At 43.7% G+C, this 20,810-nt stretch overlaps 1 protein-coding gene, 1 non-coding gene and 1 pseudogene across 2 annotated transcripts in view; all 3 read left to right on the top strand.

Moving 5' to 3' along the window:
- Positions 1 to 2,621: 2,621 nt before the first annotated feature.
- Positions 2,622 to 20,810, top strand: part of PSMD1 (proteasome 26S subunit, non-ATPase 1) — a 211,607-nt gene continuing 193,418 nt past the window's right edge. The window contains exons 1-6 of the mRNA XM_063916562.1: positions 2,622 to 2,795; positions 7,229 to 7,272; positions 8,697 to 8,770; positions 9,286 to 9,455; positions 20,126 to 20,331; positions 20,666 to 20,809. Coding sequence (XP_063772632.1) covers positions 2,780 to 2,795; positions 7,229 to 7,272; positions 8,697 to 8,770; positions 9,286 to 9,455; positions 20,126 to 20,331; positions 20,666 to 20,809 — 654 coding nt within the window. The 5' untranslated portion in view covers positions 2,622 to 2,779. The remainder of the gene's footprint in view (positions 2,796 to 7,228; positions 7,273 to 8,696; positions 8,771 to 9,285; positions 9,456 to 20,125; positions 20,332 to 20,665; position 20,810) is intronic.
- Positions 13,415 to 13,522, top strand: LOC134913557 (U5 spliceosomal RNA; annotated as a pseudogene).
- Positions 15,157 to 15,273, top strand: LOC134913452 (U5 spliceosomal RNA). The gene has a single exon (XR_010177210.1). It is a non-coding gene; the product is annotated as a U5 spliceosomal RNA (small nuclear RNA).

The following is a 20,810-nucleotide window of genomic DNA, read 5'->3' as shown; positions in this document are numbered from 1 at the left end:
AATCATCCGTCGGCGGTGCCGACACGGTCACTCTCACAGTATTTTCTGTCCCCACTCCAGCCTCCTCCTGGGAAGAGCACTCAGCCTCAGACATGTCGACACACACGTACCGACACCCACAACCACACTGGGGCTATAGGAGACAGACCCACAACAAAGCCTGTAAAAGAGACACAGAGGGAGTTCTGCCACCTCACAACCCAGTGCCTATCCCGGTACTGAAGCGAGTAAAAAGACTGCCCAGACCTGTTAGCGCTTTATATATATATAAACAATTAGCACCAAATCACTTGTGCCCCACCCCGTTTTTCACCCTGTTACTTGTACAGCAGTGTGGAGGTCAGGGCCAGCGTCTCTGCAGCTTCTGTGAAGAGAAAATGGCGCTGGTCGGAGCTGTGAGGGCTAAGCCACGCCCCTACATGGCGCGCTTCAGTCTCGCTTAAATTTTATATTTATACTGGCGGGGGGTCCCTTAACTAGTGCCTAGGCACTGTTTTTTTCTTTTGCCAGTGCCATTTGAGGGTCCAATGCTGCCCAGGGCGTCCCCCCTGCGCCCTGCACCCTGCAGTGCCGTGTTATGTGTGGGAGCATGGCGCACAGTGCGACCGCTGCGCGGTACCTCAAACGCCGTCTTCTGCCGTCACTGAAGTCTTCTGATCTTCCTATACTCACCCGGCTTCTGTCCTCTGGCTCTGTGAGGGCGGTGACAGCGCGGCTCCGGGAACAAGCAGCTAGGCGCACCAAGTGATCGTACCCTCTGGAGCTAATGGTGTCCAGTAGCCTAAGAAGCAGAGCCCTTGAACTCAGAGAAGTAGGTCTGCTTCTCTCCCCTCAGTCCCACGATGCAGGAGCCTGTTGCCAGCAGGTCTCCCTGAAAATAACAAACCTAAGTCTTTTTTTCTGAGAAACTCTGGAGAGCTCCTCAATGTGCATCCAGTCTCACTGGGCACAGAATCTAACTGGAGTCTGGAGGAGGGGCATAGAGGGAGGAGCCAGTTCACACCCATTCAAAGTCTTATAGTGTGCCCATGTCTCCTGCGGATCCCGTCTATACCCCATGGTTCTTGAAGCATCCCCAGCATCCTCTAGGACGTATGAGAAATGTCAATAGTACTATTAACCTTTTTGCACTTATCTTAATGCCAGGCCACAGAAAATTGGTACAAATTCGAAAAGGGGGCATGGCCACGGATAAAGCCCCTTTTCCTATACTTTCAATGGAAGCTTGGAGCATACTTGCCTACTCTCCTGGAATGGACGGGAGGCTCCCGAAAATCGGGTGACCCTCCCGGCCCCCCGGAAGAGCAGGCAAGTCTCCCGATTCGCGGGGTCCCCCCTGCCCGTCCGCCCACTTGGTGTGTAAAGTGGGCGGTCCGGGCAGTTGATAACGCGATTCTTGCTGAATCGCGTCATCATAGCCACGCCCCCTGCAGTGTAATGCCGGTGATCGCGGCATTACAGAGTGGGGGGCGTGGCTTAAAGGAGGCGTCACAGTGACTCTTCCCTTGCTCCGCCCCACCCTTGCTCCGCCCCCATCCCGCCTCCGGCCCACCCCCTCCTCTACTTCACAGCCTCCCCTGTCCGCCCTCTGAGCCGACCTGGCTGCTCTCTCCCGCAGAGAGCAGCCAGAATGTCAGTAAGCATGGCTTGGAGATCCAAAAATCAGTACAGACTATAAAAAACGTACTGTACCTGACAAAAAGGTACAGTTGGAGGGTATGCCACCAGTGTCACATAGGGATTCACTATTGCCATTTTTGTTTCATTTCCCCATGGTGAAACTTAATACCGTGCAAGTGGGAGTTTGACGGCATAATACGATGAGAACAACATTCTGACAGCGCCGGCTAAGTCATTTTCTCCAATTTTATTCTTTGTATTGTATCACGTTGGTGAGGGGTGAAGGGACCTCGTGTGAGTTTTTGAGAGCCGGCAGCAGTACAGTGCGCACAGAGCTTTTGTTTAAAACCATTCTTTTTTGCACAGGGATTGACATTGTCCATCGATGATTCAGATTTATCAACGAATACGAGTATAGAATACTTCTGTCATTGATTGGGAAGAACCAGATGGTTTCCCTCCATCGATGGCATTGTATAACTACCAAATAATTTGTGTTTTAAAGGTGTCGGGACACAAGGCATAGCATAGCTCCAACAACTGGAAAGCCCCGCCCTCGTGTTCTGATTAGCCCACGGGGCCAGTCAGTAAAAAAAATGGGATGACCATCGCATACCTCCCAACATGACCCTCTTTCTGATTGCCCTCACCTGTGCTAAAACACCTTTCTTATCCATCAACCTGTTCAAAACAGGTGATAGCAATCATGTAGTAAAAGTCCAGGAGCAAAGCATTGTGTCCCTCCAGGACAGGGTCATGTTGGGAGGTATACCATCGGTTGTGGATACCATCGACGATTTTCCACTACAATAGTTGGCACTTGGCAGCCATCGATGGCCACTGACAATTTTTCAATCGATGGTTACCACGCCGATGGCCATCCCAGTGTTGTGACCATGACTAATAAGCAGGGAGAGAGACTACGCCCACAGAGGCGGAGCAAGACGCGGGCAGTGAGTGACTATTCAGTTTGAAGTATTATTTTGCCCACATGTAAAATGTCGCTATGCGAACACTTCCGTGGCAACTAACAATACCATTTCCGTCTCCTTCGTGACGTTATGTGTGCGCCGGACGCAGCAGAGTGATACAGGGATTTGCCGGGAGCAGTGAGAGTATCGGATCACCGAGGAAGAACGGATAAGCAACACAGGACAACATGATCACCTCGGCGGGTGAGGGGGCTGGCGCTGAAAGGCGGGGCTGGGGGCACATCGGGGACAGCGTTGAAGAGCCGGGATTCGCTGACTCATTGTCCAGGGGCTCAGTGTGATTGTATGGGAAGGGTGTCCCAGCTCCGGTGAAATGCGGCCGCGGAAGCCGCCGGCACCCTGTGGTGGGGGAGCGCTAGGCAGGCGGGGAGGTCAGCGCAGGGGGAGCGGCGATGCCGGCACATGCTGAGTCACCGGCGGCGGGGAGGCCTGTGTCCTGGCTGTGCAGGATCTGTAATAACGTATAACCATTGAAACTGACCATAAATACATATTGCCTATATATTTTCTAATGTGGTTAATGTGTGGCATTCGGAGGTTTGTCTGTGCATTGGGATTTTGGTATTATGGAGTTTTTGTTTGTTGGGGGGGGGGGGGGGGGGCTTTTTGGGTTGGGGTTTGCAGAGAACAGGAGATACTAATTCTCCTACCTTTATAAAAGTAGCAGTAGCCAACCACTACCGAGACACTTACTGCTGAGACATATGTTTTATTTATAATTGTTACACAGCACCATGGGTGCAACACATTTTTAGCTTTAAAATATCCTATTGGCTCTGTCATTTTTACATTATTTTTGGTCACTAGTGACCAAAAAATTTACATTGTGTGAATCTAGCGAGTCTGGCATCCCTGGATGGAGTGGTGGATCCCTGTAACATAAACACCTCCACCTTCGGGTGACCACGGCCTTCTCCATCCCTGGGCCAAACTCTCATCTGGCTCCTCATGTCAGAAACAGACACCATTTTACAGCTAACAATGTGAATGTTCCTGGCCATTGTTTCCCAACTCCTCCAATGCTTTAAATGAGTCTGAGGACATCATGCACAGGCAAAATAGTCTATCTGCTTAAATCAGTAAATATCACCATAGAATGAAAATCTAACCTGTTTTTGTGCTGAAGTCTTATGTGCTGTTCTTGACCCCATTATAGTTATATAATCTCCTCCGTTCTGACCCATCTCCTTCATACATGCACCCGTCCGACAGCCAGCGAAAAACGTGTAGTCCTTTGTCAGGGTGGGGGGGAGGTAGTTCGGAGTGAGGGGAGTAGCAGCAGGTGGACCAAGGTGACCCATCATATGCTGGGTACAATACACTAGTATATTTATAGTTTTACAGAAAACTTGTCTGTGGCTGCATTTTTGTGCTACTGAAACGTGCCAGGTCATCGGCCTCAAAATATGGCTGTTGGCTCGTAAAGCTATTTGGGCGCAAAGTATCTCTATGCTCCATTCTTGGTAAAAAATAATAATAAAGTTTAGTCCTGGGGCTGCCTGTTCTTGTACTGACTGATAGAGCCCTCCCTCATACTTTACACTGAGCTTTTGGCCAATTGACATCATTTACTATAGGATGGCAACTTATTTGCTAGTAATGGAACAGGCTTCTGCAATGGCAGGCAGGATGAATGTGTTTACTAAAAGGACAACATATACAGTAATAGCCACCCACTGACGCACAACAGAACAGCAAGGTTCCTATCTTTGTCAGTGGGTGTATATTAATTCAGGCGCAGATACTACTTCTAATTAATATAACTGGTCAACAAGAATAAACAACTTATATGCAGCTCCCACTTGGCAGTCTGAACAATTACCAATGAGTTAATTACAATAAATATATAAAAAGAGAGCGCATGCAGTTTTAATTAATTTAATTATATTTTTAAAAAAGACAATGTCTAATCAACATATACATATTAATACTTTAAAAATACCATGAGAACAATACCCTCTATTGTGCTGTAACAATATTATTAATTTTCCACACCTAGAAAGTCCACATTGCTATATCAACTTGTAGTCACAATTTGGTAATAGTTTGGATTCCAAAATCGCTTTTGTGGCAGCTTAAATAGCTATAATAGCTGTCTGTCCCGCATCATCCAGAGCCACTCACTTAGATGGATAATTTTTATATATTTAATCAAAGGAACGTAATGAGTCCTGCAACAGTTGGATTAATTCCGAATCTCATACCATTTAATCATGCAGACAGGTATCAGTATATGCTCAGATTCGTTGTCACATGTATTTGCATATAATAAATTTGTAACTGTTGTGGATTCAGCCCACCGTACTAAACTCCTGCTGGGAGCGTTGTTAACCCCTTCTCAGGGTAAAGATGACACAGACCAAAAAGCCGTCTCCCAGTTGCAGCGCCGTGCTGTTACGCTATCCCCGTTACAGCCGTCCGTCTCCTCTTGGCCGTAGCACACACCTGTGTATGATCTCTGGGGCGGAACTCAGCTCCCGGCTGCAGCGGCGTGCCGCTAGATAGTACCTTGCTGGGGCTGTGTGTCTTACTTCCACGGAGGTTGTTAGGCGGACACGGTGGGTGGATGTCACTGGACTTGATGCGGCAAGCTTGAGGCGGTGTGTATAGTACGACGATCCGAGGGTTTGTCTCAGAGTACCAAAGCAGAGGTTTTTTTTAAAATATAATTAAATTAATTAAAACTGCATGCGCTCTCTTTTTATATATTTATTGTTTACTAAAAGGGGAGCAGGTAAGTGGGGGATGCTTTGATAGCTTCTTTGGAAACTAGGTTAAGGTTCATTTGTCTGTCATCAACATGGGGCACTGCTTTGTATTTTGGCAGGAAGAGGTCACATAGTGCCCTGTTGTGTAGTAGCTGCGTATACAAGGAAGAGCTGTGATGTGCCAGAGAAAGTTGGCTCTGCCCACCTGTCTTTCATGCTCGTCGCTTTAGACCCGTATAATGTGCCAATGGTAGCAGATTAGTTTTTATTTTAATTTGTTTTAGTATTCAAGCACATGCTTTATTCCAAATAGAACATAATTCTATTTAATATATTTATAACATTGTTAATATATGTATTAAATAAAGCACAAGACAAACGAAAAACGCTAGAACTCTGATATCAACTCTTATCTGCTTACAGGTTTAGTCTCCCATAGCCGAAAATAGGAAATATGAAATACAGATTTTTTTTTTTTTTTTTCAGCGTCACTGAGAAAACGAAAGCTTTTATTTCTGATGGCTCAGTGTACGCAAACTTGGTTTAATACACAAAATTATAAAAAATGTGTAAAATTACATTCAGGCTATGTCTATAAAGTGTATATGAGACAAATGTTAATTTTGTGTATGTGCACAAACTTTGTTTTATGTACAAAATTATTAAACGTATTATATGAAATGACCTTCAAGCTATGTGTATATGAAACATAAATGCATTCCGTGTTTAGCTGTGGGTCCCATCCCCAAGATATCTCATGGGGCATGATTCAGGTTTGCGAGCAAAGCCAAAAACCACACAACTGGGCAAAGCCATTCTGCACTGCAGGTGGGGCAGATGTAACATGCAGAGAGATGTAGATTTGGGTGGGTTGTGTTGAAACTGAAGTCTAAATTGCAGTGTAAAAGTAAAGCGGTCTACCATTTGTGGGCTGCATGCAAAAGCAGCCAGTGTTTACTCTGCATAGAAACTATATAACCCACGCAAGTCTAAATCTCTACTTGTTACAACTGCCCCACCTGCAGTGCAACATGGTTTTGCCCAATTGTGTGCTTTTTGCTTTGCTAAAAGCCTGAATCAGGCCCATGGTACGCAAATATTCCAAATGCGGAAAAATCAAATATCCAAAATAGTGGGCGATTTAGTGCTTTGAGTTTCATAAATAATTTTATCTCTAGAAAAATGTAAAGATTGGTAATAGTTATACACACCAGCTGACCTATATTTTGAAGAGCTCCTAAATGCCATTTGGGGTTTTTTATTTTTCAACTTTAATGTATATTAATAGCTCATATTAGCAAAGCTATATCTCCCCTTTTGAAGTGCAAGTAAAATCGCCCATAAAGGAGGCGACTTGCAGTGCTGTTTAAAAGATGTAAACCGCAGCCTGACTCTCACCCTTCTCCCCTTATTTTCTCAAAAGTGCTTGCTGCACTATGGGTTAGTGAATACTTTCCAGTAAAATCTGGCCAGTGTTTGGCCGGGTGAGTAAGTCGTTGGCAATTGAATTCCCCCCCTAAATATTTTTGTGCTCTTGCCAGTATAGATTTATTTTGTGAAAAATATATTCCAGGCAAAATATTTTTTTAAGCTTTGTTTATTTTACCAGCTTTTATTTTTGCAGTATTCCTGTCTAAATTCATAGCCATTATTTTGCTATGTCATGCTACTGTTTATACACTGCTCCATATACAGGTTTGGGCTCCTGGTATCTGACCCTTGAAGCTGATCCTAGTTTGTGAACACATTTGTTGTGGTCTTCACATACCCTTATGAGAGTGTGAAGCATATTTATGCTGTTAGTGATAAGATGTATAAGGTCATGAAATGTAAAGCTACAAGGTTGCTGATGTTGTATTAGTCTTTCATGATACTAGCAAGTAATTGTATTGTCTTAAATGTTCACAGCTGGTATTCTTTCTCTTCTTGATGAAGATGAGCCTCAGCTCAAGGTATGGAAACTTTCTTTTTCATCTAAGATATGTAAAATTAGTGTAAATACATGATTTTAAGAATACTGCTTTAAGGGACTTTTTCCACTCTTGTCCTGTCATCCAAAGGATCAAATATTTGTTTTAAGGTTTGTTAATGTATATTTACTATAACTATTAGTATACAATAAATACTGTAAGGTGTGTTTTTTTTTTTTTTTTTTTTTTACCTCCGGTTCCACCAAAACAATTATTTACACCTTAATTTCCAGCTTAGACTACTGTTTTCTCCTCTTCCTCTCTAGGTTCGCTCTTTCATACGTCTCTCTGCTTCAATCCATCCTTATTGCTGCTTTGCTTATTTTCTCTCCTGCCATATGCTGTCTGCCTGCCCCTCCCCACTTACTTTGCTGGCTCAACTCCGAATCTAACTGAAACCCCTTACCCTTACTTACAAATCCTTAAACTCCCCCATCTCTAACCACACACCCTTCCGCTCTTTCCTCCACTATTCCTCCAGCTGCTGCCTCACTACCACCCTGGTCCTTTCCTCTCATGCTTTCCTCCAAGATTTCATTTGAGGTGTCCCTCACCTCTGGAGCTTATTCCCTTGCCCAGTCCTCCTGATAACTTGATACTCTTCTCATGCCACCCTCAAGATATCCTTCCCAGTTCACCCTTCAACTGTTCACCCTTCCCGTTATTATGTAGGTTCTCATGAGCAGAGCCCTCTCTTCTTTTCTTCCCTTGCATTATCCATGTCACAAGTGCTCTTCTACCCTTCAGTGATTCTGACTCTGTTTGTATGGGATGTAGTTGTGATCCTGGCGGTCAGCATTCCGATGCCAGAATGCCAGCAGGGGACCCAGGAGTATTCCCACTCGCGGGTGTCTACGACACCCATAGAGTGGGCATATAACTTGTGGTAAGTGCATCGAGCTTCGTTGCGCTCGCCCCCCTGCCAGCATTCTGACGGCCAGGATCCCGGAGTCGGTATGCTGACCACCGGGATCCCGACCACCAGTCACCCAATCCCAACCTGTTTGTTTTCCCTTACATTGTGTACAGGGTCTTTCAGTACATTATCAATTCCTTCCCACGACTTGTTGCATCATGCTCCTCCTAGATACAGCGAGGTGTTATTGTAATGCTTGGGACATTGCTATGTACTGTACTTATACAATGGTCTGAAATTATTATGTATTGTACTTGTACTCTGATATGCTTATTGAAAAGGTTTTTTGTTAACCTTTATGATACTGTGGACACGTTGTGTTGATTTTCAAATGAACTTTGATCATATTAAAGTACAAGGAAGGAATATGTTGTTGTTTTTTTTTTGTACTTTCAATTTTTTATTTCTTATTTTATTTCTTGTGAAAGCATTCAGTTCAATTCTTTTGTAGGTCTGTCAATTTACTCTGAAACTCTGCCTATCATTACAGGAGTTTGCGCTTCACAAATTAAATTCCGTTGTCAACGATTTCTGGGCTGAAATCTCTGAGTCTGTGGATAAAATGTAAGACTTTTACAATGTCACAATAATACACAAAGTACATTTTTAGTAAATATGCAGCAAAAACGTCAGGTTTTTGTGTTTTTCAAAATGTTGGTATTTACAGCAATGAAATGTTATGACAATGGGCCTAATTCAGAGTTGATCGCAGCAGCAAATTTGTTAGCAGTTGGGCAAAACCATGTGCACTACAGGGGGGCAGATATAACATGTGGCAGAGAGAGCGTTAGATTTGGGTGGTGTGTGTTCAAGCTGAAATCTAAATTGCAGTGTAAAAATAAAGCAGCCAGTATTTACCCTGCACAGAAACAAAATAACCCACCCCAAATCTAACTCTCTCTGCACATGTTATATCTGCCCCCCCCTGCAGTGCACATGGTTTTGCCCAAGTGCTAACAAATTTGCTGCTGTGATCAACTCTGAATTACCCCAAATGTCCGTACCCTATGATATTCTATATTGCTACACTGAATACAGATACTGGCAGTGATAGAGTTGATGTCTGTTTATTTTGGCAGTGAAGTTCTTTATGAAGATGAGAGTTTCAGAAGCAGGCAGTTTGCTGCGCTTGTGGCCTCCAAAGTGTTTTATCATCTAGGGGCGTTTGAAGAGTCACTGAACTATGCATTGGGGGCTGGAGACCTGTTTAATGTCAATGACAATTCCGAGTATGTGGAGACCATTATAGGTAAGTTTTGACCTTTGTAGTTATAGGGTAAGCATAAAATAAAGATTAGTCGTCTCTCCCCCCCCCCCCCCCCCCCCCCCCCCCCCCCCCCCCCCCCCCCCCCACCCCCTCCCTGTGTTTTTTTTTTTTTTTGTAGTGTGCTTGTGATCTAGACACATCGCCACGCGGCAGTTTCAATTTATTAGATGCATTTATTAATTGGTTTTGTTTGGAACAAACGTTGTTCATCCAGATATGTCCATTTGTGTGGTTTGCTCTCCTTGGATTTGTTGTCTCAAGATTCTTTTTGTTCTTCTCCATTGTGACAAGAGTTTGGGGATTGTTTTCTATTTCGGTCCTGTGTAATAGACTGTATTACAGTAATTCAGAGTCTTAGGAAAAAGGAGAGGGGTGCTTCTAAGATCTGCTCTTTGGTATGGTATACATAGGGGCAGATTCAATTAGCTGTGGTCTCAACATCCTGGATTAATTGCTTGGTGCTATTCAGTTACTTACCGATAAAAGCTCCAAAGGTGCACTTAACACAGATTTTTTCCTTGCCTCTTCAGAAGCTTCAAGAATAAACCTGCATTAAGGGCACACTTAGGGCTAGTCACAGGCTTACAACGGGCAGCAATTTAATAGTTCTGGGCACTTCACCTGGGAGCTAAAGTGGTGCAGTAATTCCTGCAGTTAATTGAATCTGCCTCAAAGTCTACAGTGTGTGTGTGTGTGTGTGTTAGGGCAGGTACAGGTGCTTGTTCATTAGTTTTATGAGGGTTAATGTGCTGCCATTTTTCAGCAAGCGTCATTTGTCATGACTGCATGAAGTGTGAAATCTAAACCTACCTTTTGTAAAATGGTTTTCGTTTGTATTCTTCTTAAGGGACGTGTTGTATAAAGCTAGGATTGAAGCAGCCATGGAGGTCACATTATTTCTTGCAGCCTCCCGATGTGCAATAAAAAAGGTGTGCAAACTCTGCACTTTGGGCATCCAAACAGTAGTTTGGACGCCCAAAGCAGGACTTTAAACGGGTTTAGAGATATGGAGAATGCCAATCGCACAGGATACTGTCTATATGAAACTATCAACAAAAAAAAGAGAACCCAGAACAAATGAATTGCTGCCGTTGGGCTCCATCTAGTGGTGACCGTGATTAAAACAGTTGAATCAGCTCTAGTGTCTTTCAGAGTTGCTCAGTGGACAGTCTTGCTGGCATATATTTTTTATAGTTTGATTGCTGACTTGTGCATGGTTTTCGCAGCTGATATGTCAGAACCAGTTTAAGCCAAAACCCTGGCTCAGTCTATTTCTGAGGTTAGCTTGCTGCTTTGCCCAGGTGATCTGTGAATGGAATTATGCCTCTACCTCCTTTTGCTGAATCTGCAGAAAGTGAAATCATATGCCTAAGTGCGCATGGCCAAGGGTCATCTACTCCTTCAGCAGTGCCACCAGATAAGCCTGGGCTTGGCTTGTTGAGGTTCTATTTAAAGATTCCTTCTCTGCTCTGGCTTGTCTTTAACGCAGACTCTGAAATTATTTGGTGTGAAGGACTTATGGTGGCAAGCAGTACAGGGCAGTGAGGAGTTGTTTAAAAGGAAGAAGCAGCAGTTACTTTCTGCATTGAATCATTTGCTTTTGCAAAACACTGACTAATCCTAAATTAAAGTTTCAGGTTACTTACTAGTTACAAACCCTAGATCCCATACCCAGTTGATAAATGACTAAATGGAAAAAATCCATCTAATGTGGAACCTCTTATTGCATGATTGTCCAAAGTCACCATTATTCCTATCCTGAGAGCTGCAGCACTTAAAGGACAGTATGGATAGATAATGGGAAAATAAGACTCTTATTTTGTATCTGCTACTGCCCCGCTGAAACCCAGGTCTGCTTCAGACAATAAGGGGGAACTCCAACTGCGGCCGATTGTTCTCACCCTTAAGAGTTGCTATACAGTTGCAACGGCAACTCTATTCCCCCTTAAGGTTGCAGCTCTTGGGTTTGATATCTGGGAAGCCTATGTTTGAAATATCTGGCTCAAGGCTTGGGAGGCATATTCAATTGTAGTCGTGGTGAAGTAGCTGGGTTAAGTGTTGGAGCTATTCAGTTGCTCATGCTGTAAACCTACAGCTAGCTTTTCTTTATCATCCACTAGGGGTCACTGGAGTACTCTTGGGATATGGACGGGCGTAGCCGAACAAGGGCACTGAATATTTAAATTTAGGACCCTCCCCCCCCTCCATATCCCCGAGTACCTCAGTGTACGACCTCAGTGTTTTTTCGGTGCTCACAGCACGAACAAGGCTTGTGGTATATCCACACTTGGATTTTTATTTTTAAATTTTTATTTTTACTTTTTATTTTTACACTTAGCACATCCCTTCCCAGTTTCTGGAAAAACATGGGTCCGGGATAGTGCCGCTGCACGGGCAGCGAATGGCGTGTCGGTCCTCACAAAGAGCACCCTCACAGCCACAGGCGCTACAAGGCAGCGCATGGCGTGTCGGTCCTCACAAAGAGCACCCTCACAGCCACAGGCAGACTGTCTCCTACTGCAACTGGACGGAGATTACAAGCCCCGTCACAGCCAGGAGGAGAGCTGAAAACTGGACGGTGCTTACAGTAAGAAGCCCCGTCACAGCCAGGATGGAAGCCCCGTCACAATCTGGACGGAGCTTACAGAAGTGCGACACTGCAAGGTATGGTGGGGGGGTCAGGGCGGTCAGCTCACGCTGCCGCCCTGCTGTGTGGGAAAAGCCTTTATTTTTACCGCCGCTTTGCCCGCCGCTTACAGAGGACCCCGCTGAACGAGAGAGCGGCCGCACGTCACTCACAGACGCCGGCCGCTCTCCCAGCCACTGTACCAGTACTCTGCCACTGTAACCGAGCGGCCGCACGTCACTCAGACGCCGGCCGCTCTCCCAGCACGGTAACCGAGCGGCCGCACGTCACTCAGACGCCGGCCGCTCTCCCAGCACGGTAACCGAGCGGCCGCACGTCACTCAGACGCCGGCTGCTCTCCCAGCCACTGTACGCGAGCGCCGCCCAAGCAGCCACTCTGCGTACCCGGGTCTAAAGCTCCGAGCGGCCGTACGTCACTAAAGACGCCGGCCGCTCTTCCAGCGCTGCACCCGGCCACTGCTGTATGAGGCGCCGCCCGTTCCTAGGGCTCCCCGGCGCACTATACCAGCGCTCCCCGGGTTTCCCCAAGCTCCCTGCACTCGCTTCCGGCGCTGCACAGGGAGAAGCTACATCACAAGCAGCGCGGCTGCGGGGGGGTGACGGTGAGTAAAGCCCATAGCAGCAGCAAAGGCTGCATGGGTTAAGACACTGCTCAGTTCTAAATAAGAGACTGCTCAGTTTTTAAACAAGTTATTGACCCATAGCAGCAGCAAAGGCTGCTTGGGAATAAGATATGTTGGAAATAATACATCACTGCAGGCAGTGTTGAGTAAAGCCCATAGCAGCAGAAGGCTGCATGGGGTAAGAGACTGCTTAGTGTTTAAACAGTTAATGAAATAACTGGAAGGCTAACTAAAGCATAAGGCTGCATAATGTATTGTAAACTGCACGGATTTTACTGTATAATAGACCTGTAACTGTAGAATAGGCTATTAAGCCTATATTTAATGTATAATAGGCTATTAAGCCTATATATTAACGCTGCAGCAGGTAACCTGTCCTGTGATTTTCAGTGGAAGCATGGCATGACGGTCATTTTAATCATTGCTGTTCTTCCAGGTTATAATTCCAGAACATTCCGCCCATACACCTATACTCCACAAGGAGGCGCAGGGGTGTTAGTGGGAATTTTTTGGTTCAGTTTTCACATAAGTCAGCCATGTAATCTGTATTTCTAATTAATTCTAGAACATTCCTGCCCTACATCTCTCAGCCACCAGAGGCGCAGGGAAGTTAGTAGGAATTTGGTTGGGGTTTCATATGCCCATGTGAACTGCTTTTCACATAAAAGACAATATTTTGATTTCTCTTCATATCGAATAAATCTTTCGTTTTTTGCTAAAGATTTCCGTAGAGAGAAACAAGCTTGAGTTTCATATGAATATGCTGTTCAGCAATAACATATATATATATGACACATAATAACTTCATTAAGTCGTGCAAGTGTCTGTCTATTGCCTATTATTTTATGGTGTCTGTCTACATAGCGAGTAAGGCTATAGTGCAGACTAAAAATAATTTTAAAAATCCTATGTTAACATTGGCAATTCAAATTAAAAGAGCGGTAACATCGGAGTCTCGAAATGACTCCGCCAGCCCTAACAAAAGACAGTCTTCCAAAGGGCCAATTTCCCTTTGGGTACCAGAGTGTTTATTTCACTCGATTCTATGTCAAATTATAACTACGAGTGAGAAGGGTACATTAGACCAGCACTCAGATAGTGCGGGGGGGTTGTTAACAACCATACATAATCGTTTCCAAAAGGACGCGATCCGCCATTGCTAGATGATTTTCTTTCAAACATTATAAAAACCCAGGATACATTTGGGTCACTAGAATCTATGTATCAAACAATGACGATCACTGGTAAAAGAAGCTGCAGAGTATATCTGTAAAGCTTCTGCTAACGCCGGTTATTTTCATTGTCGCTAGTTAAGCGCGACAAGGCCAGAGCTTGTTTGCTCATAAATTTGATATACTTGTAACGGTATTTTATCCCTTTATGATATTCAGCCATTACCGCATACAGTATATTTGTAACGGCGTTTTATCCCTTTATAAGGAACAGTCACGCCTTGTAACGACAGGACGTTACAGTCAGCAAGCCAGTGGTTTGATGACTTCTTTTACAATTGTGGAAGCGCGTATTTACATGTTACATTTGCGAGGTTTCAGGACTTCAACTCATACAGGTCTCAGCTATTTACAGCTTAAAGGACAAAACTGCCTCTGTCGAACGGTTGGCAGGTTGTCATTTAGTCTTTGCAGGTTTATAAACCAGGCAGTAGTACGCCAACAGAGTCAGAGTTACTTATTCCCCTCTGTTTGAGCAAAACCAAACAGCTCCGTTGCAATATCAATCAGCAAGTCATTTACTACAGTTAGAAAATGGATTTTCTGCGGTTAGTATTTGCTTATTGGAGCCACACAATTGCATAATTGCATTTGAATGCGTATTTACCCAGTCCGGTTTGTTCTTCACAGGTTCTAGCGGTTGCAAATCGCCACAACCATTAACCATTTCATGTCTACCGTTGCTTATCGCTTTGGGTATTTACCAAAGTGAGGTTGGGATGATAGCTCATCTCACATAAGAACTCTGTCTCAACAAAGTTCCTTTAACTTGCGCTACTAAGGTATACTGCGGTAGCAGATCAAGTTCGAAAACAATCACATCTAATTCCGTCTAAACGATGTCAATGCCTAGGTAAGATGATAAATACGGTAAATCAAAGACTTTTACCTACTACACCAGCAATAACAAATGTACGTCTAGTAATTAGTGCAAAACACGCACACTAGCGGTACATTGGTGTATTCACCTATTAAGAATAAAGTTGTGTTTTCAATTTAGTTCGCCACCCTTCACTCGCGTTTCCCACAGAGGGAAAAGGGTGCATATACTCTGGACGACAGTCGCAGAGGGTCAGGATTTGTAGTTAAAATCAGCAACAAAGATTGCTGTCGATAAAGGTCCTAGAACTCTGTGCATTTTACAATGCAATACATGATTCGCTTTCAGTCTGACCAGGTATATACTCTGGTTTCTCTTCAGAACGAATAAATCTTTCGCCTTTTACTAAAGATTTCTGTGGAGAGGAACAACCATGAGTTTCAGGTAAATGTTTGATGCCGGTCTCACGCTGGCCTTAAGCAGTCAAACAAGGCAACGGCAGTTGCATACACAACAACCAGTGAGAACCAAGAAGCCGCATGGTAATGCGGCATGTGACTCAAATCCTCAATGGCTTAGAACACCATTAGGTGAAAATGTCAAGAGATCATTACGTGAGTGGACATCTGTTAGACAGAGGATCTCACCCGTCAGGATTTGGATCCTGAAAACTGGACATTAAATCCACAGGTGTTTCATATGTGAGTCCACAGAAGGGGGTTACCCTCAAGTATACATGATGGCATCTCGCCACAATTACAAAAGCTCAGTATGTGTACAAAACAGATCACAAGGGCAGTGGCGGTGGAGTCTCTCACATTCATGTGGTCATTCAGCATCGTGTATCTGGCTCCACCAGTTTCCGCTGCTCTCTCCGTTGTCAAAACGGCTCATAAGACAGTTTGTCACAGTCATACTGGTGGTAGCTCATGGGTTTCGGAGAAGTTTGCTTCTCGAATTTTCAAGGAATACTTGCACACGATCTTGGCCCGCTCATAATACGTCCAACCTGTTACATCAGGGAACGTTAGTTTACCCATAGTTACCTATTATCTATGTACCGCAGCTGCGGTTGACGGGGTGAGGGTGCAGACCGCCCTCTTAAGAAATTGAGCATTACAGTATCGGTTATACTAACCATGTTACGAAATAGTAAGCCGTTTAAGGCAGCTCATTTTTTACAAAATTTCGTGGGCTTACATAGGTTGTAAACCTCGGAAGTTTCCAACATCATCCTTCAAGTAACCCGTATTCTGTTAAACGGGGTGGAATGGAAAACTGCGTTGATCTGCACGAAGAGTGCAGGTATCTGTGTGGTAAACTTATTTTCAAAGACGTTTGCCTCTATTGGCGTCTGTACACATCTTTCTACAAGGTGTCATCAAAGTTCACACTCTATTTATCCCACCTACAGCGCCAGGCGACTTGAAGTTGGGTTCAGATTTCTTACAGTTTTCATATTTTGAACCCTTTCAACAAATGGGAATTAAGTTTCTCACTTTGGAAAACAATTTTCTTATAGCCTTGGCTTCGGCAAGGGTTTTGTTTTCATATTTGGGTGCCTTGTATTCCAAGCCACCGTATTTGAGTTTTCTCATGACAAAGCAGATCTTCGGACGAATCACGCTTTCGTATTCTTCACATCAATATACCAATAGGGGTTCCTGTGTGGACAGCACATTCTAGAATTCTGAATGTGGTACACGCATTACGCGTTTATATATGTCCCGAACGTCAACAGTACGTGATATGAATACGTTGTTTGTTCTCTATGATACTGCCAACTGGGGTTAGCCAGTTTCTTAGCAGACATTATCCAGTTGGGTAATAATAATGACTACAAGTCAGGTTTACTTTAAGGCTAAGTTACAATCGCCTACGTCAGTAATAGCTCATCCCACAGGTTCTGTGGGAATGTCAGACCCAGTGGGTCGTGGAGTGTCTAAAACGCAGCTATATAGCCTTCATGTGCACCATGTTTGTGCACGTTTACACGTTATAAATGGTGGCGCCATCAGCATCTAGCTTTGGGCTGCCTACTGTTACAAGTATCAAACAGCTCTCCCGCCCACGAGGGAAGCTTTGGTACGTCCCAAGAGTACTCCAGTGACCCCTAGTGGATGATAAAGAAAATAGGATTTTGGTACTTACCAGGTAAATCCTTTTCTTTGAATCCATAGGGGGCACTGGACACCCACCCAGAGCAGTTTTACCGGGGTTGTTTTAAGCTCAAGGGAGCTTAGGGTAACAAGTTTTACTTCATTGATATTAAGCTCAGAGGAGCTTATGGTAACACATTTTCACCGATTGGTTCAAATTATAAAGTTCTATCGGTTATGGTGTCAACTGTTTAGTTGACAGTAAGGTTATGGGTCAACATTGTGTTGTCCGTTATGTTATAGGTATTCTCCATTGTCAACCTCTCTATATCGTTCCTGTTCGCTCAGTAAAAAACACTGAGGTCGTACACTGAGGTACTCGGGGATATGGAGGGGGGGGAGGGTCCTAAATTTAAATATTCAGTGCCCTTGTTCGGCTACGCCCGTCCATATCCCAAGAGTACTCCAGTGCCCCCTATGGATTCAAAGAAAAGGATTTACCTGGTAAGTACCAAAATCCTATTATTTCTGCTCACCGTTTCCTGAGGGTGCAAGCAGAAATCTGCATTAACTAGTACCTCAGGACCAGTTGTGGTATTACAGTGTATGTTAACATCATCGTACCCGGCACTTAACCTGGGAGATGCAGTTTACCGCGACTAAGCCCCCGGACATTAGTTGTGGCAAGGTGCCTCTCCCTGGTTAAGTAACTGGTACAATGTAGTCAATTGCATAGCTCTGGGCTATTAGTCCTTGAGCTACATCTCTGCCATGAGAATTTAATTCCCTCCACAGAGTCTGAAGATGGGAGTTTTTGGGCCTGATGTAGAATTGGAAGTAAATTAGGCATATTTTGCAGAAAAGGAACATGCAACTTTGCAGCAAGCTCCATGCACTTTCATACAATTTACGCACTCTGATTGGACGTGCTTTCCACTCTGCATCAGCTCCTTTGCCTGTTTCGATTGATTTATTTTTTGGGCCCAAACTGCATAAGATCATTAGACAGGCAATTATGGGAAGAGTTCTTTTCTGCTGGTAAATTATCCAAAACGTGTAGCACTTGTACTAAGTCCTATTATTCTACCAGAAAATGTAAGAGCATTTGTTGTTGAGAAGGCAGTACCTTGCCCTCCGTGTGGGATAGCATAAACAGCCCTGGTCTGCAGAGAAACCTGTGACCAAGCAAGACTGGTAGTTAGTCCACCTGGTGTAACTGCCAGTCTCTTTTGGAATCGGTGGTTCAGCACCACTTTAAGATTCCTGTGTAAGGGAAGTTATGAATTGGGGCATACCGTACATCACTCTACCAATCTCCACCCAAGTTTTTTTCACTGTTTTTTTTCCATTCAGTGTTGATTCTCTAATTCTGAACGCCTATGTTTGAGTGGACAGGTTCAAGGCTGATTAGTAAATATTTGTTATAAACAGCATGAAAGGGCTGAGTTCATGGTATCTCCATGGACATAAAAATGTCTAGTTGCATATGCCAGTCTGAGAGGGTCACCAATGCCTTTTCAGATTTTGTTTCATTCTCTCCATTTCCAGTTTCAGGCACTGCTTTTACTCTTTAGACTGCTCCGTGGGTGTTCACAAAGAACAACACATTATTGCAAAACAGCTTTGATGCTGGAGAACCATGGTTGAATCACCCCCTACCAGAAATTTGGAGAATTGTAGTTCTCGGTCTGTTTGATATTCCACAGCAGAGTGTGCTTCTTCCAGCGGATAAAATACTTGTTGCGCCATATAGTAGTAAGGTTTCTTTTGGCGCACAGTTTGCTATCAGTTCTCCTATGTAAGAAGGTACTTGGAAGGTTGGTTTTGGCAACCACTGTTTCATTTGAGTGCATCCCAGATCAGGGATGGAAATACTGGCTGTGCAGGAAGTACACATCACCAGAGCCATGGGGATAAAGGGGCTTGCAGGTGCGCTGATTGAGCTGCGTCGAGGTGCATAGCTGGACCCTTTGTATGTTTTTGGGCAGGTATCACACTAGTGTGGTAAATCTTGTTGCAGGACACCATATATGGCCTGAGTGGTCACATCGTTTAAATGCTGATGAAATTAGACTTTTCCTTCATGCAGCTCATGTCCTTGCTAGATCTTGTGTGTGTGTGTGTGTGTGTGTGTGTGTGTGTGTGACTGCATAAGGTTTGTTAGGAAGCACATCCAATGGGATTATTCAGTGAACAGTGGCCGGAAACAAGAGTGGGGATGCACAGTATACCATGTGTGGGACATATTGTTCAGGTCTGCATCTGAACGATATATTGGATGATAGATTGTATAGTGTGTACCCAATGTTACATTCTCAGGGCTGTGTCGGTTAGGAATAGTCTGAAGGGCTTATGTTTTTTCTGAATCCATTCAGGGACACTGAATGCCCACACACTTGTGCTCTACATCTCTAATTTAGAGATTACAAAAAAAAATGTTTTAATTGTTTTGTGGCCACGTGCAGCAATATTACAATGTGTGGACAGATAGACATAAGTCATCATGGACAGTTAATAGTTTGACATTCTGTTTTGTCTATATTAAATGGATAATTTTATAGTGTTCTGGATATCATATAGGTAATCTAAATAGGGAAAGGCAATACCATGTGACTATTGTCTGTCATGGTAGCAAGACTCTGGAAGGAGCTTGGTTATTCAGCTATTTTTTTTTCTTTTTTTTTTTATATTGTAATATCCCTTCTAATTGTACGTCTGTATGTTATATTCTGTTTTAATACTTCAGATTATTAAAAAAAAAAAAAAAAAAAAATTGGTCTGAGGTACACTTATCTGTATACCTTTATATGTTTCGTGCAACCAATTTATTCTGTGATGTACAGAAAATATTTCTCATTCACATCCGTCCCTACCCCATTGGAGCTTACAGTCTAAATTCCCTTGCACAAGCACTCTCAGAATCTCATTATGTGGTGTTTTTTTTTTTTTTTTTTTTTTAAAGTTTGGGAGGAAACTGGAGGATCCTGTTCTGTTTAAACCCATGCAAACATGTCGAGGGTATACAAAATCCACACAGAAAGGGCCCTTATTGGGAATTGAGCTCATGACTTCAGTGCTGTGAGGCTGCAATGCTAACCACTGTGTCATTGTGTTGCCCTTATCATCTATATGGCCCTGATTTCTAATACAACTGTAGGAAAAAAAAATGCATAATAAAGACTGACTTAATAATGTTTTATGTTTAAAAGTCCTTTACTTCCTTTTTTGCAGCTAAATGCATTGACCATTACACCAAGCAGTGTGTAGAGAATGCTGAGCTCCCAGATGGCGAGAAGAAGCCAATTGATGAGCGCCTAGAAGGGATTGTAAACAAAATGTTCCAACGCTGTCTTGATGACCATAAGTACAAGCAGGCTATTGGCATTGCACTGGAGACTCGCCGACTAGATATATTTCAGAAAACCATTTTAGAATCGGTGAGTCCCTGTTTTTGTTACTCTATATTCAGTCTATATTCTTGCATAGTATATTTTCTTTTTTTCTCTTTGTAAAGTATCTACGTAGACACTAAGGGCCTAATTTCGACCTGAGCGCTCCTCTGTGATTTTGCAGAGGGCTGCGATCAGATAGCCGCTGCCAGTAGTAAGCATGCACAGTCGTGCGATAATCGGCCACTGTGCGATTTTGCACAACAGTGATCAGGTCTGAATTAGGCCCTAAAACCTTGTTTTTTTTTATACTTTTTTTTTTTTTTTTTAATCTGTTTTGCTTTGCATACATTGACATTTAACACATGTACCTTCTCTGCAGAATGATGTCCCTGGGATGCTGGCGTACAGCCTTAAAGTCTGCATGTCATTAATGCAGAACAAACAGTTCAGAAATAAAGTTCTCAGGGTCTTGGTCAAAATCTACATGAACCTGGAGAAACCTGACTTTATCAATGTGTGCCAGG

This window comes from Pseudophryne corroboree, chromosome 4, assembly GCF_028390025.1.
Source record: "Pseudophryne corroboree isolate aPseCor3 chromosome 4, aPseCor3.hap2, whole genome shotgun sequence".
Taxonomy (NCBI): domain Eukaryota; kingdom Metazoa; phylum Chordata; class Amphibia; order Anura; family Myobatrachidae; genus Pseudophryne; species Pseudophryne corroboree.
The sequence above is the reverse complement of the archived record's forward strand: the minus strand, read 5'-3'. Positions and strand labels throughout refer to the sequence as shown.